Raw genomic sequence first — 13,565 nt, 5'->3', positions numbered from 1 at the left:
GGAATACATAGCAAGTGTTTCTCTGATACATGGGAACGTACAATATCCCATAGTTGTTAACGAATCGGGTAGACCTTCTGCTCCTCTACCTTGCACCACCGCTACTCAAACAGCTGCTGTTAGGGATGTAAAATTAATTTATCCGTCAGTTCCGCAGAGACCAGAGAGCATTGAAATGTCACAGTTTTAGAAATCTAAGTGATCTCAGACATACTAGTGTCCTCTTGTATAAATGTTGATGTTATATTGTATTCAAAGATGTTGATTATACCAGATGTCGATTATATTATAGATGTTGTATACATGAATATATGGTATACAAATGTGTGTACTTATGAATTGATGATAAAATGTATTGAATTTATGAGAGAAAATATATCTGTTATATGTTACAGGTATATTGAATAAGGTGCATTGCATTGCATCGCAGGTTGTTTTTGATTGTTTAAAAATGTATACTGTATTGGTAGATGCAGATGTTATATACATAAATATTTGTGAGAAATTTTACTGATAGAAATATGTATGTTGTGGCATGTTTGATGTCTTCAATACTTGTTGATGGACCGTAACCATCATAAAAGGGAACATTTGGTTATACCCTACATAAATACATGTTCAGAAAGGTAATATTAAGTTGATGTTGTGTGGAAAAAAAAAATTTGTAATATGTTGTATACAGTTTTAAATTGAGGTGTTGATTATGAAGCATGATATAGATACCGTAGCTATTTGCTTTGAAATAGTTAAAGTGATACCTAACCAAAAATGAATGTTCTCAACGTATATAATGTACCGTAGTCTACATACTGGCAAGTTATGCAAAAACCTAATCAGTCTGATTGCAAATGTAAATAGAACTGCTTGGCCGCAATCAGACTATACGCTTTAAACGTGCCATGATAGTTCACGGGGGTTTGGTGTGGCTAGCTCGTACCCCGAAGTTTAGTGCAATTTGTGATATCGTTTGTGATTCCAATTACCTCTATAGAGCATATCGCATACATTACGCATATTTCACTTATCGCTTATCACGCACTTGCTTGGCTAGTCACCGGTCGTTGACCACAGGGGTACACCTCCAATAGTTAGACGTCCGTGTAAGACATTGTTGTGTCCTGCTATATATATATCTCAGTATTGTGAGTAATTATATTGTGTTTAGTTATCATCAATTACCTATAGACTCAAAATGAATAGAAATAGGATTACTGGTGCTTTTAAAAATTCCACCAATCATGGTGAAACTGTCACCATTACGCAGAGACAGGTGAGGACATGGGCAGAATGGTCCTTGTTCTTTGCACAACTGTTGACTTTATACTGTGAAGTTGACATGCCTAGAGTTATTTACTTAGAGGTACCAGAACTGATATCTCCCTATATTCATAAGGAGATTTTGGCAATCTTCGCTTATGATTTGAAGGAGCCTATTTTCGACAACCGGTTGCCCATTGCCACCACTATGAAAAATAGACGGTACCGAAAATTTCAAATTCGACCCATAACCATGGTCATATATGGGATGTATTTCGGCTTCTTTGACATAGTTAAGTTAGGATTAGTCGGCATGTTGACACCGTCTAATGTAGGAGATTCTCTTATGATTTGTTATGCTTCACCCTATCGAAAAAATTTGATGCCCTTCTTCTATGCTTACTTGCGAGGAGCTGGGTATACTACTGATCAAGTAAATAAGTTTTGTGTATTTGGGGATGAAGGTAATTTAAACATTCAGCTTAGGTTGCGGTGGACACCACTTGCCCACAATGATCATTTCCCTTTCCACAATACCTGGAAAAGGTGTGGATATTGCCTGGAGGACTTGCTGGATGTGGACCCTTATGCAAGTAAGGGCTACGAAGTACAGCATTGTGCGTGGTGCAAACGCATGTACCATGCAACATGTGCCATGCATGTGTTGATTATTTCCAAAAAGGTCAAGTTTGTGTTAAGGGATAGTATTGCTGGCACATTAGGCAGGATGACAGTACAGGACAATGGACATTTGTTTGTTGATAGCAATAATGCACTTCGGTGTGAAGTATGTCAGGTTAGGATGGATGCTAATATACGAGGGGATATATCAGATACTCTGGCACTACCCTATTTTGAGGCCCAAAGAAGGTCCGGGACTACCACCAGCTATGCTTGTGAGGTGGTCCGAAGTTTATTTCCAGATGGCATGGCATTTGGAATGATAGGGAATGAGTTCCAATTCCTCATTCCAGAACTCCAGATGGACGATCCTCTCGAACATCAGGACTTTTATGCAACCATCTCAGAATATCAGTTAGAATTGCCTGACGCTTCAGAAAGTCAAACTTTCCACTATCGGACTTGTAGGGATGAGCAGCCTCATTCTACAAGATGGTGGAGAGCCGCTTTCCTTGTAAATTTTTCTCATTTGATGGTACATCACTGGCCTTATTCAGACCAGTTTATTCGAGGTGGATTTTTCCCAATAAGAGCAAGTCCACCTCCTGTTGTGGTCCCTAATATACCGGTAGTTGATAGTGACAGTGACAGCGAAAGTGACGCTTCATCAGACTCAGGTCTACACTTTAGAGTTAACCCTGACGACTTGGACTGGTTAATCTAGGGAGTAATAAGGATACATGATTAGGACATTGATGATAAGTTGTTAGTTGGTGTTGTGATTTGTTGTGCCTGAAGAAAAAAAAAGCTCATATGTCTATTTATATATACCTGAAGCTTAAGCATTGAGAATCTGACTATCTGCATCTACCGAAGAAAAAAATTTTTTTTTGTAAACCTGAAACCTTTACAAAGAATGATAATTTGATTATATCTTAATAAGCTTCAGATGTTATTCTCAGATAGGTACAACCCAAGACAGATCCTATCTGAGACATTTCTTTGTAAAATTTTATTGTGTTGATTTATCTGGTCCTCAGATACATACATACACATGTTGTTACTTACTGATATTGTACCATTGTATTTACATCTTATATTTTATTATCATTGGTCAATCGCATGGGACATGCTCTACAACGGGAAGGGCATGTGTAACCAGGGTATTTTGGAAAAAGGGTTTTTAATATTTACTTAAAATGTAGTTTACTAAATTGAGCTTTTGGATAGAATTTGGATGCATATGAGAGAAGTGACCGTACGGGGTGAGGGCATAACCCCCAGGACATATGATTATTGATTTTGCTTCTCTTGAGTGATAGAGATGGCTTTTCATCAATCTGAGGAAATTGGTAGTATACGGTCTTGTAGTATAAGGAAATGAATCTGATGGGACAGAAGTTGGTAAGTCCGGATGTGATCAAATATTTCTGTAAGCTACTACTGACTTGAATGTCTAAATAACAAGCTTCATTTGAATCACAATCTTTTCGGTGCCTTCCAATCTGGCAGAGTATTGGGTTTACATCTAGGGTTGTTTTGAGTTGAGGGTATGTTCGGTTGACCAATGATTTGACCATTAACTTAGGAAATTAGTTGAGTGTTTGGTTAAGAAGAACTTGATGGAAAGACTGATTGAAATGGGAATTGGGGGTACATAGAGAAGTGAGCGTTAGGACTCATTTCACATGACGTCAAATACTATTTCGGTGTGAGGAGAAATTATTATCATGGAGAGTATTTAGGGGGTTGTCCGAGAGTAGTGCGGGGAGTCGGGAGCAGACAGCTAAACAGAAAGGTTCACCGTGGTTTTGGGATCCCGAGTCAGAGAAGACGTAGAGTTAACGTTCATCAGAAAAACCATCAGGCTCTTCAACCATCACCTAGGTATGTGTTGTATTTATATCAGGCAACAACAAGAACTAATCTGAGGACCATGTGTACATGTTTATGATTAATTATATCATAAATAAAAAGAGGCTGGAGCAAACCATTTGACTTGTGATTTTCAAGAGAGCTACATCATCCCTAGAACCAAGGAGCAGTGGATAAGTAGAAGTGACCATAGGTAGAAGGGTAAAGTACCCGGAACCTAAGGTTACAATACATCCACTGATGCTTGAGAGGAGGGGGTGTCGCATTCATATTGAGTCGCATTTTTGGCAAGGCACCAATGGTCACATTCTTTTGGAGGCGCATTAATTTCACGATTAACAGTATTGAGACAATACACTGAATTAATGATGCAATATATGTGACATTACTTTACTCATGATAGATATTTTTTATGAAATGATACATTTTACAGAATAAAAGAAGGAACATCAGTCAGGCCATATTTTACTTCTTCTTTTGGGGGGTTACATATTTTGATAATATTTGGCCGGTAGGTTTAAGAAAATATAAGGCACTGTACAGGATTTTTTTAATCAAAAGTTTGATTTGGATCGGTAGGTGATAACAATTTTTTTAAACCTGGCCTGATTTGGGTCCTATTGGTATTATCACTATTTGCCTTGTAATAATCTTGAAGGGCTGGGGTATATAGTTAAAGGAATTCTGTCTGTCCATTCTTCTGAGGACATTTTTTAGTGCAACCTATAACTTGAGAACTAATGCATGGATTCTTTTCAAACTTGGTGAACACTTTCTATCCCAATAGGAGGAGTGTTTTGCAATATTAAAATTTTCTGAGAAATAACAGCTATTTTTCCTTTTTTTAACTTTTACTTCATAATTTGTGCAACTCCTAAACTTGAAAACCAGATGGAATCTTTTCAAATTTAGTGAATAGTTTCCATACAAATAGAAGAGGTGCTGTGCAATGTTAGATTTTGATATGTGGATTTTTCAGAGAAAATATGAGTTCTTACATGTCTGAACTTGAATGGTTTTTTTACTTTAACATTTGTGCAACTTATAGCTTGAGAACTACATTGTGGATTCTTTTCCAATTGGGGGTGCAGTTTTTATACCAATAGGAGAGTTGCAGTGCAAAGTTTGATTTCGATAAGTGAATTTTCTGAGAAAATATTGCTTTTTTCATGCTTTGAACTTGTAACTTGGCGTCGGGGTATAAGTGAGCCCTGCTCACCTTTGACTTGTTTCTGATGTATTTTAGAGAATAATGAGAATAAAGATACCAGTGGGTCAAGCATGTTTCCAAGGCGACGGAAGCTTGAGGGTCGAGGAGCTTCCAGAATGTTGCAGAGCCTGTACAAGACTCTAATGATTCAAACTGCTGAGTGTGTCCAAGAGAGACTGGATGAGACAAGCTTCAAACTACAAGGTAGCACACTAAGTCTTTTAGTAGATACTTTAAAAAAAAATTGTGGATCCGTGAACCCCCAAAAAAAGAACTGGATGAAAGTTAAAATTATGAACAGAACACATTTTTTTTATATTTTGCCAAATGCAAATGTACTCATAACATGATTGACTTGAGTGAACAGGACTAATTGGTAACATACTCAGAATAACAAACCTGTGAAGATCCGGGGTAGAATAGTTCTTCAGCAACCCATGCTTGCCGTGACAGGCGACTATGCTTGTCGTAAGAGGCGACTAATGGGATCGGGTGGTCAGACTCGCTGACTTGGTTGATGCATGTCATCGTATCTCATTCGCATAGATTGATGTTCATGATGTCAATCACTGGATTGGCTGGTCCAGCTGGAATATTGCTGAGTGCAGCGTTAAACAACAAACAAACTTAACAGAAGAACAAAAAATCTGAATGTAGGTTTTCTTTACCAAGAAATTAAAAAAACCATCTCTAACCATCTAACCAGTGTTCTCAACCTGTGATCATATGCCAGATAACCCCTGGCCTAACTTATTTGATGTCCCCATAATTAGCAAGTGAGCTACTGAACCAGTGGTGTTTGGATCCAGGTTGCCATCATGCAGATGTAGTGTCAAGGGCATATTCACTGTTGCAAAACTTAAACACTACGAAGGTACAACTAAATAGTATTGCAACAGTTTGACAAGTACCTTTAGCTTACCACAATGTAGAGAAAGGGTATGGGCAGTCCAGTAGTCTAAGGCACCACAATCACTGTGTATAGTTGCGTTCCAAAGGCATGCGAGAAAAGTATTTTCAGGAGTTCGAATCCTGGTTTCTGTCAAATGTTTGTCAGCACCATGCTCGTGGGTTTCAAGAAAGTTATAAGCATGAGACCTGCATCACTTCGGGACTTCTACGTTAATGGCTTAATTGCCATGGTATAACTGAAATACTGTTCAAAGCATTCTTAATCCCAGCTTACTTACTAACTCCAATCCAATCCAATCCAGTTCTTTCGCAATGCATTGGAGATTTCCATGTATTGTTAGACAGAATGAAAACATTCCAGAATCAGCAAGTAAGATTTTCAGGAGGTATGGAGGTACATCTGATAAATGATATATATTTTTCTTTTTTTATGGATACCCACATGTCTCTTCAGAGAAGATTTATTTTGGATCAAATGACTGGAACAGTTATACAGGAACAGTATTTTTTACATTCCATTACTTCTCTTGATACTATCATTGGTAAATACTGATATTAACAGCCTGTTTCGTTGGAATTTGATCATCACTGACGCTGCAGGCAGTAATTTCTGTATTGACTTCAACACAAGATGACATCATATACATATGGCATAGAGTGAATTCTTTTGGCACATGTCATAAACAGGTCAAGGTTACAAAATTGTCTTTTTAAAAATGTTCATGCATTTATATTAAATTTGGTACAGTAAACTACGTTTACAGCGAACTCAATGGGACCACTAATTTTAGTTTCTTATAACCATGGTTCATTATAAGCATATGTACAGGATACAGACAGCAAATGCCGGAGACCAAAAAAACAGTATGTCATATCTGCCAGTTTGTTATAAGTGTGTTCGTTATAAACATAGTTTCCTGTATATACTTTCTCAAGGATCAGGCCCTGCTTCAAAATGGATTTCGTAAGTATTTGTCCAAGGTCAAGGTCAATGTTCAGGGTTTGTGAAAAAGGTTGTATCAGGCATGGGACTTTATGTTTCTTGAGACATCCGATCTCATCTAATGTTGATGCTATGTCTATCAACTTCAAGGTCATCTTTGAGGTTACTGTAACACATGGTTGTATCATTTCACATTTTACAATCCTCAGACTTGGTAAAAGTCTTGACTCAGGTCAAGGTCTGGAAGTACTGTTCTTGGAATGGCACATGTTGGTATTTTAAGAATATAGGAGTTTTGAAGAAATGGTGTTTGAGGGGCTGCTTCAGTTTTTGCAAGTATGTCACAGATACATATCAGGCAATAAGCTATCACAATTTATTGATAATTCTATCAGTTGTAAAACCCTAAACTGCAGTATTAGAGACGTCAACATAATACCTCATGTTTTACTATTTCATATATGCTAGAGATGTGTTTGTGTGAATTCAGTGACCTTCAAGCAGGATGAAAATGTGAACCACGGTGAAGAACAAATGGATGAGCCTGATGAAGAGCAGGAGAGTAGAGAGGCCAATGATGATAAACCTGAGACATGGAAGGACATATCTGTTTTAGGTGAGAAAATTTCATTTAAATGGGATTTGTAAAGATCTCAGTTAATTAATTCTGAATTTTGATGTATTTTTCATATGTCTTTGGTAAAGTCTTAAAGACATGCCTCCTTATGTTTAGTGTAAGACTTTATATGACTGACAACCAGTGAGCTTCAGTTGTCGAGGTTATTCCAGGATCTGATGGTGGATTCCACATTCTCTTCAATTATCATCCTTGGGTTGTCCAATCTCATTAAAGTCAGATCTTAGTTCTCGCTGCCGCTAAACAAAGATCTGAGGACATCCCATTACGGGTAACGTCAGACCGACCTTTCGCGAACTCTGACCAACCAATGGAATTACTGACAAGAAGTCAACTTAAGCCAATCAGAAGGCAGCTTTCTCGTGCTTTACGGCACTAATTTCAAATTGGCAACCTCGCTTCGAAACATATTTTGAAACATTTTCGCTTAAAAATTTGAAACCTGAACAAACGAACATTCTCGAAAGGCTAATATATGGTCTAGATTGTATAGATTCGGTTGTTAAGCCCGTAACTATTGTTCAGAATACCCTGTTTTAAAGTTTTTCGAGGCTGCATGATGAGAAATCACATTCCGACTGTCACTTTCATGATCTGGTAAGCGACGCTCTGATTGGTCGGATGAAAGGTCGTTCTGACATGACCCCTAATGGGATGTCCTCAGATCTTTGTTTAGCAGTAGCGAGAACTAAGATCTCATTTTAATGAGATTGTGGGTTGTCAGAACCATACCTATGTTCTAAAGTTGCAAGAAAGTGGAAAATGTCTTACCTGCATCTCTGCAGAATACTGTTCAAAGTGACTCGTCCCTCACCCCTTGGAAATTACAGGTTAAAATTGGTCCCCAGCAACCCATGCTGTTCATAAGAGGCGACTTAATGAATAGGATGGTCAGGCTTGGTGATTCCGTCTCCTAGTACCCTCATGGAGTGGATCATTGCTCATGATATCAATTACTGGAATGTCTGGCCCAGATTCGATTATATACAGGCCATTGTTTTGCTTAAGTATTGAGTGCAGTGTTAAAGCAACAAACAAACCATGTAATGACATAACTAGAATACTGTTAAGAGGAACTCACTTACACATTCCACTCTCTGTGGTTAGAACTGCCAAGATATCTGTTCTTCTTGTACAGGGTGGGATGGTCAGGTTTGATGACTTCGTAGATTACATGTCATTGTACCCCCGTCAGATAGATTGGAACATTACTCACAATATCAATCACTGGTTTGTTTGGTCAATTATTTTCAAACCTCCATCATATGGCTGAAATATCACAGAATGATTCTAACATGTTCTCTTAATCATCGTTACAGTAAAGTACACAGCAGAGATGGAGAAGGACAAGGATGAAGAAGACATTAAGGTCAAGGAGCAGATATCCAGCATGGTGCAGTTCCTTGACACAAAGATCTCTCAGCTTCAGGGGGAAGCCAGTGATGTCCACAGGATCCTAAAAAAGACAATCAAGAAAATTAAAAAAAAGATGCTGATTTTATCTGAGTCACAGAATACTTAAGTAGACTATCAAGAAAATCAAAAAGAATATTATCATAAGTCAAAGGAACTTTAAAAAGACAATCAAAAGGAAAATTCATATGTTATCATAATTTGAAGGATCCTTACAAAGACAATCAAGGTCAAAAAGAAAATAGCCCATATTATCATGAATCAAAGGATCCTTAAATAGACCATCAAGATCGAAAAGAAAATACCAATAAGTCAGTGTGTCAGTAATGAATCAGCTTCATTTTATATAACACTGAAGTGTGGAAACTAAGGACTAACCAGAGGAAACTGGTTTGAAGACCAACAGTGAAATGTTTTGAACCCACATTTGGCATCCTGCTAATGATATAAATACAATATTGCAATGAAAGCATGCAAAGTCACACTCAAGTCACAAAGACAGTACCGATAGACTGTCACAGTACAGTAGGTAACTTGATGGTAAATAAGATCAGTTTGTTTTGTTAGGAAAGGTATTCCATCATTTTCGGGAGTAAATGGAGGCCATACCAACATATATTTGGTAAGTCTCAGTCCATTAGAAAAAAAAGGCTTGTGAACAGGTCAGAAAATCGAATTTCAAAAATTAATTTTCATACCATCTGAAATCTGAAATGTTCTTGTGTATAATTCTATTTCAAATTGATACATCACTTCATATCGAAGTAAGTGTTATTGTGATGAACTGAACCTTTTGGAAATGGTCCTACACACTGTTACACACATCTAAACCAAACCACCCTCCCACTCGCTGACTCACCCTTGACCAACCATCCACTTACTCAATCTCTCATAAACTAATCTATCTCACTTTCTCATGTGACGATAGATATTCCTTCATATTCATCGAACCGTTACTAAGATATCATATCATACCGGTACATTTTTTTTATCATTCAAAAATCACCGGCACCAATAATGGTAACAGTGGATGAAATCCAATTGGTGTTCATGGCAGTCCATTGTTTGGTAATGCTGCCTCATTTATCAAACATTGTTCTATCTTTGAGAGAATAATTTTATTAGTTTCAACAAAATCAGTAAATGCTCGTGGGGCTCAATATAATCTTTGCCATATTTTTCATTTTTGACCTTTGCACTTTGACCATACCGAAAGCTAGATCTTCTTGTGGTCATTATTTTCTTCTTCAAAAATGTAATGAAATTTGGTATATGTGTATATTTGGTATATGTTTTTTTGCTATATTTAGAATGTGGCCTTTTTCACTTTGACAATGTGCCCAAGTTTTCAAAATGCATTTCCTCCGACTGTAAGCATCTTCTGAGAAACTAAAAAACCAATGAAGTTCACATGCTTGTTCCCATCAATTATGGTACCAGTTTTTGTTCTAGAAGTTTGAATCTGATTTTCACTGCGGCTGCAATGGCTGCCATATGAAGAATGCTGTCTATGGGCAATACTTTTTAGCTCACCTAGCTTATGTTGTTGCAAATCTTTTTCAGCATCATCTGTGTTGTCGGTTTTGTGGTCAATAAATGTTTACATTTTCGACTTCTCCAAAACGCCTGGATAAGTTCAGCTGAAATTTTGTGAAGAAGATTTTTTTTACCATAAGTGGTTTCAAATTTGTACAAGGCATCAAAATTGGAATTTCAATATGGCCACCGGGTAGCCATCTTTAATTAAATAAACAAGAACAACTCAAATATTTGCTCCCCAAAACATTAAGAGCCAGGTGGCATATGGTGGGTGAGATTATAACCTTGCAAATTACCACATTTGTTCAAGAAATTTTTATTTAAAATCAAATATGCCTGCCTGTCGCCATATTGGAAAATAGAAAACAAAATTCATGAATCATCCGTTCTAAACATCTTCGCCAAAGAAACCACTGGACCAATAAAGCTGCTTCTTCACATGCTTTCACCCACAAATAATGACACATGAATTGTTTAAGAAGTTTGAATCTGAATTAAAATATGGCAACTATGGCAACTATGACAGCTATATTGAAAAACCTAATTATGGTGTCTGTTCAACCATTTCTGTTCAAAATGTTTGGATCTCCAAAGATAACATCATAGTTTGTTCAAATCATCAGGTGTTTAGTGTGTTTTTGTGTGACATTTGGAGAATTTTAAAGCATTAGAAAAGTTATTCAATTATTGCCCTTAGAATGTTTATGAGGTTCAGAGTTGAAACTGTGTGAAAAGTAAATTTATTTATTGTGTATTACAACAATGTTACACTATAGTACATTCATTCACGCAATTTAGAAACGTCAAAAGTTAGTTTCTTGCTTTGTGAATATGTTTGTCCTCCATATTTATACAAAAACATATTTGAATTGAATGCCGACAGCAACTTATTTTTGAAGTTGCAGATTTTGTTGATATTTTAGCTGTTGAGTACATATCCAGGTGAGCTACGGTGCACTATTGTTTTCAGAATATAACAAATTTTGATACATAGTTTTTAGCAGGGCTCAGTTTTCAGGGTATTTTTATTGCAAAATACTTTAATTATTTACCTTAATTTGGACTTACAATTTTGGCCATACTGAAAGTTCTTATGGCCACAGCTTCGCCATGTTTAGTATTGAATGTAATGATATTTGATATTTGTTTGGTTAGTGGTGAGATTAAGCTCATTTTCTGGTTTACTGTTTTTTTAAATTTGTTATTTTTTAACCTTGCTCTTGAATTCTCTAGAAATGTCCATGTGGCTCTGCAAATGTCTTGTCCTCTATAAATGCGGAAATATCCAGACTGAGGGAGCTGAACTGTATGTTTCTCCTTGTGATGACCTCATATTTTGTTCAAGTCATTTAATTTTGGTGTGAGACCTTCTTTTTTTTTAAGACACTGTTTGAAATTCAATGCTGACAACAACTTTTGTTAAGTGGCTGTCTCTATTGACATTTAATTGTTGACTTCATATACAGGTGAGCTACAGTGCCATGTCACTGTCACAAATGCAACAATGGACTTTTTCAAGGTTAGTTTTTTTAATTAATGTGTGCATAGTAATATGCATAATTGATAGCTGTAATGAGTGTACCTTGATAAGTACTGGTATCATGTAACATTTCTAATTTGAGCAAGAAGTACCCTTTTTTATTTAACATTCAATTTGTTTAAATGTCAGATTGTGACATAAATATATCATTTATCCACCATTAACAATACTTGCTACTAACTTTTATTTTATTCAAAAGTTTTTTAGGGGAGAGCAGGAGAACACTGGTAATGAAGTGCTCTCCTCAAGTTCACATTCTGTATTGCCAATTCTCTAGAAGCCCTGAATTGTTTTATGCAAATGGTTACCAAACTCAACAAAACAACAATGTATATGGATGATATTGTTTTGTGACTGCATCTTTAGGCACATGGCTGCGGCACAACTCACCAGGCAATGCGTTGTATTATATCCTATCCAAAGATGGATGTACAGCATCTTGGTGAATATATGCTGTCGTAATTGCTACATATGTAATATGTACATGTAATATTACTGACTTTGAAACATTCACTCACATATTCATCTAATCATTTATTCATTTAATAATTCATTATTGTATTATTGTACACACTCTTAGACTGGGTCAAGATGCCTTACTCATTTATCTGAGTTGTAGATTAATTGTTTCATTTTATGAAGTTCATTTCACTTTTGTTTTAGTACTTTTAAAACTTTTTCATTAACTCATTTTGTTATGATTTTGAACTGTTTCTCCAGTTATGCTGTTGATAGATGTAGATATTTCGTACAGTTTATATTTATTGGAAGGACTTAAGTGTCAAATCCTATTACAATAATATTGGTATTTTATGTCCAAAATGCAAGGTGATAAAATATATATTTGAATATTGACTTGAAAATTCTCAAGGATTGATATGTTACTTCCATAAAAATATATTGACATTTGTTTTGAGACTGATGCTTCTGTTCATTATTAAGATATTCATGATGTTGTTTTTAATATTCCAGGTTTTTCATTTATCATTAAACAATTTCCTTGAAGGCAGAGTTTTTTTGGTATGTTCTGTCACTCATGTCCACAATAAGCTGGGAACAGGTTGCCTAGTCCTCTTAAATGTTGTGCAGAGTAGCCTTCCTTACATACTCATGCAGGATCTGCTTTCAATTCAAGATTCACCCCAATAATGTTGTAATACTGCTGAAAGTAGCGTAAAACCAAACTCCCTTGCTGGCTCTCACTCACTCACACTTAAACCTTTGTTCAGTGAATTTCCTTTGCAGTGACTTTCAACTGGACACGGTTGAAAGGTGACAACTGTTGATGAAGGTCATTATTAGGGGAGGATCAAAGGGTAGAAATAAGAATGACAAGATTGGTTCATTAAGTAATAACTTTTTTGGAGTTTGACTCCAGAGTTTTTATTTTCGTATTTTTCTGTTTTCAAGAAAGAGGCCGGAAGTTGTGGAGGGTAAATGTCCAAGACCTGCATTATTTTGGTGTGTTTTTTCTGTCACATTAAGCTGACAGGTGACATAACTGAAATACACTGACATACTGCTGACATAAAGAAGTGTCCATCTTCAAATACTCACTGAATTAATGAAACAAACCAAATATTATGAAATTTGAACATTTTAGAAGTCAAAAATCAAA

At 36.3% G+C, this 13,565-nt stretch overlaps 1 protein-coding gene across 1 annotated transcript in view; it reads left to right on the top strand.

Annotated features, from left to right (window-relative positions):
* The window catches only part of LOC124152494, a 28,383-nt gene extending 19,406 nt beyond the window's left edge, over positions 1-8,977 (top strand). The window contains exons 14-16 of the mRNA XM_046525442.2: positions 5,000-5,167; positions 7,309-7,434; positions 8,775-8,977. Of these exons, the coding sequence (XP_046381398.2) occupies positions 5,000-5,167; positions 7,309-7,434; positions 8,775-8,977 (497 nt within the window). The remainder of the gene's footprint in view (positions 1-4,999; positions 5,168-7,308; positions 7,435-8,774) is intronic.
* Positions 8,978-13,565: the final 4,588 nt, after the last annotated feature.

The sequence above is a fragment of the Haliotis rufescens genome, unplaced genomic scaffold (genome assembly GCF_023055435.1).
Source record: "Haliotis rufescens isolate VD_foot unplaced genomic scaffold, xgHalRufe1.0.p SCAF_4, whole genome shotgun sequence".
NCBI lineage: Eukaryota > Metazoa > Mollusca > Gastropoda > Lepetellida > Haliotidae > Haliotis > Haliotis rufescens.
The sequence above is the reverse complement of the archived record's forward strand: the minus strand, read 5'-3'. Positions and strand labels throughout refer to the sequence as shown.